The following is a 3,171-nucleotide window of genomic DNA, read 5'->3' as shown; positions in this document are numbered from 1 at the left end:
TTAATGTTAATTTTAGATTAAATTGCAATCATGATGCAAGTTGCAGACTACAAAAAAATCCAAAGGTAAAACACTTTAAGTGGTAAAGTTTGTTGATAAGTTTGAATGTCTTGCTTTTAATTTTGTGGTAAAATTTTTTTGAACATCTAAAAATATTCCTGTCTGTGAAACGCACATATGTCACACAAAGTTTGCAATAACTTGCTGTAAATTACCTTTACATAGGAATATAGTGCATTTTATTGACATGAGGCTTCTCTTTATAAGTACATCTGAGGGAGGTATGGTATGCAAATGTACTAAAATTAGCAACTTTTGCTACACAGCTTGCTTCAGATGTGTTAGGAACCAGTTTGTGGTGGTTGTTTTTATGTTTTTCTCTCTCCACCTACAGGTGGTACCCTGTTCCTCGTTGGGCCTCCCTGCACACCTGCGGCTCGTTGGATCATTACCGAAGGAGTATTTGAGCAGCGGCCTGTCACTACCTCGATGCCAGAGTGTTTGCCAGTTTTGGGTACTCTAGCCAAGGTGAGATTAACAGAGCCTAACCGAAGCTTTGTTTCTCTGAGTCTAATCTTGTTTTTGTCTTTGCTCTTCGGCAAGTAGCCTTTCCTGTGTAACTGGATAACCTGGACCTTCTCCCCCTGAAAGGATTACTGAGTACACACTGAGCAGTGGTAAACCTCCACAAGATCCGCTCAAGTTCTCATTGGAAAACCAAGTGACAGTCCACTCCTTTACTCCTCTGGGTCCAACGTATGTCTGGCTGTCCGCTCTCAAACGAGTTCCCTCTCCTCTGGATTAATTCCCCACAAACTGGATTCAAGGATTAACAAGAGCCCCCTCAAACGTGAGTTTATCTCCAGCCATATTCAACCCCCAGTCAAATTTCCTTTGGTCCCTGAATGAATTGAATGCCAACATTCAAATAGTAATATATTCTTCAGTGTTCATAAGTTTGACATTATTTGAAAGCTTAGACTCCATTCTTTCAGGATCTATAAATAACTGTAAATGGTCCTGAATAGACATGGTTCTGGTCTTGCAATGACCTCTGACATATGTAAAATTATTTCTCTAAAAAAAGGGAAAAAGTTGGGAAGACTAATGGAAAAATTAATGGTTTCATCTCAACATCCATTTAACCTGATGGTCTGACTTCTGAATACACCATTTCTTCTGTCTTCAGTTCCCTCTTCTTGGTTCCTCTAGGTATTTTCCCTCCAGAAAAATGTAATGCAGAGTAACTCAGATCCTGTCCTTTATCAAGCTGTGCAGAGAAATGTATTTGATTAATGTTTGTAGAAATTCAAGCAAAATTCAAGCAAATTTACTCAAATAATAGTTTTGTGATTTCTTTATCAGTACCTACAATTTCATCTCTTTGTTGGGTCAAGTTGTTGCGTTCCACTTCTGAGGGGCTTTCTATCAAACAAACAGCAACAGGAATTAATGATAACATTTCATTTCAATGATCTCTCACATGTCAGATGGCTAATATCTAAAGCGTAACATAAACTCAGGTTGTTACTTTCTTCTATAGATCTATAGATCTTTTCAGTAGAATACAAAATTAATATTGTTCGGTTAATAATACTTACCTTTAACTATTTGACATGGAAAGGCTTGAGTTCGATAGAAGATCAAAATTATATGTACGATCACAGAAATGGCCAAAAGGGTTATTGTTATGAGCAAAGTCGTATGTTTGTACCATAATGTTTGACCTAGAAAAAAGAAACATGAGTATCTCCAAGCATTTGAAATAATCACTTATTATTGTGCATATTTCTCAATGTGTGTATATTACCTCCTTGCTCTTTGATGACATTTCCAAATAAGATTTCTCCACATGTAGCCACAGCACAGTAGTAAGTCCCAGGATCAGAGGAGCTGATGTTCTTGGGGAAGTTATAGGTACATTTTGTTTGGGCGTCTGGAATTTTCTCACAGTTATCAGCTCTTTTACTATCAGTGTAGATGATATTTGGATAGGATCTGTTGGATCCAGCTTTGAACCAGAAAATGCTGAAATCTTCTGAACATGAATTGTTCTCTGACTCAGAGAGAACTGAACACTGCAGAGTCTCTGAGTCTTCTGGACGGGACAATTCTGAGGCTGTTGACTGCTGAACAACAGTGTAGCTGGATGTCTTCTTTGAGTTTCCTGAAAAAAAGTTTAAGTTTATTTTTTAAAGCTATGATGTCTGATAGGTTAAATGTAATAGACATTTTTAGATAGAAAGGAAATATTACTTTATAGGGCCTGAATAGTGAAATTGTCTTTTGTGCTTGGCTTGTTCGCAAGAGAGCAAGAGCTGACACAGAAGGAACTAAAGAGCATTCTGGGTTTAGGACCCAGAATATTTCAAAACATTGCAATTTTGAGGTCTCACATTTACCTTTTACTATCAAATACGTCCCCATCCAAGTAGACTCTGTCCAGTCCATAATAGCACAGTGATACATTCCCTCGTCTTGTTCAACTGTCCTCAGAATTGTGAGGTTGCCTATTTTATCATCATTTGTAACTTTGAATCTTGAAGAAGGAAATTCTGGGCTATAAGTGTGATCTACTTTGTTTCTCTGCATTGCAATAATTATCAGAGTATCTCCAGAATTCTGCTTGTACCAGTGAATCCATGTTCTGGATGTGAATTTCTTCATAGCCGCACAGGTAAAAGTTACAGGTTCGCCAAGCGGAACAGTGACCACAGGAACTAAGGCATCTGGGTTAAAGATAAAATCCATGAATCAAATAAAATGTTAATGCCAAACTGAAAATAGTTTCACCCTCTAAATTATAATGTACTTACAGCCTTGATGAAGAATAAAGACTGTGATCCATAACAGAGTCATGATGACACTGACTTCATAAAGACATTTGATGCTTTACTAACAGGAGTAGGTGTGGCGATCCAGATCTAAAGTGCATCGTACTAGTTTTTCTGGGGGGGTTTTATAGAAAAAAAAAGCGTGCCTCCTGCCACAATGAGACCATGTTTACTGAAAGATCTGCTCTTTCTCTTTGTCTTGCAACTATGAATGAATTTAAGGCTTACCTGTACATTCATGTTTTCTTTTGACCTGACCCAATTCTTTCATGAAGGAGGTTTTACACCTATTGTGTGATTGAAACATTACTTAGCACAAATATCTTTTCTGATAGCG

General features: G+C 37.5%; 1 protein-coding gene and 1 long non-coding RNA gene across 2 annotated transcripts; both read right to left on the bottom strand.

Annotated features, from left to right (window-relative positions):
* Positions 1-1,104: 1,104 nt before the first annotated feature.
* Positions 1,105-1,729, bottom strand: LOC107100488. The gene is made up of 3 exons (XR_001482013.1): positions 1,602-1,729; positions 1,373-1,425; positions 1,105-1,270 (listed from the first exon to the last, which is right to left on the bottom strand). It is a non-coding gene; the product is annotated as an uncharacterized LOC107100488 (long non-coding RNA).
* Positions 1,730-1,769: 40 nt separating this feature from the next.
* LOC107100475 lies at positions 1,770-3,031 on the bottom strand. The gene is made up of 3 exons (XM_015398982.1): positions 2,817-3,031; positions 2,403-2,729; positions 1,770-2,167 (listed from the first exon to the last, which is right to left on the bottom strand). The coding sequence occupies exons 1-3, from the start codon at positions 2,857-2,859 to the stop codon at positions 1,770-1,772; spliced, it is 768 nt and encodes a 255-aa protein (XP_015254468.1). The 5' UTR covers positions 2,860-3,031.
* Positions 3,032-3,171: the final 140 nt, after the last annotated feature.

This window comes from Cyprinodon variegatus, unplaced genomic scaffold, assembly GCF_000732505.1.
Source record: "Cyprinodon variegatus isolate N-32 unplaced genomic scaffold, C_variegatus-1.0 Scaffold977, whole genome shotgun sequence".
In the NCBI taxonomy this organism is placed as follows: domain Eukaryota; kingdom Metazoa; phylum Chordata; class Actinopteri; order Cyprinodontiformes; family Cyprinodontidae; genus Cyprinodon; species Cyprinodon variegatus.
This window is presented reverse-complemented; position numbering and strand designations above follow the sequence as displayed.

Bases quoted from the DNA above. Each gene is read 5' to 3' on its own strand.
- LOC107100475 (XM_015398982.1), bottom strand. From the start codon at position 2,859: ATGACTCTGTTATGGATCACAGTCTTTATTCTTCATCAAGGCT. The intron at 2,730-2,816 runs GTAAGTACATTA...TCTTTAACCCAG, and splicing joins CTTTATTCTTCATCAAGGCT to ATGCCTTAGTTCCTGTGGTC. The intron at 2,168-2,402 runs GTAAATGTGAGA...ACTTTTTTTCAG, and splicing joins GACGTATTTGATAGTAAAAG to GAAACTCAAAGAAGACATCC.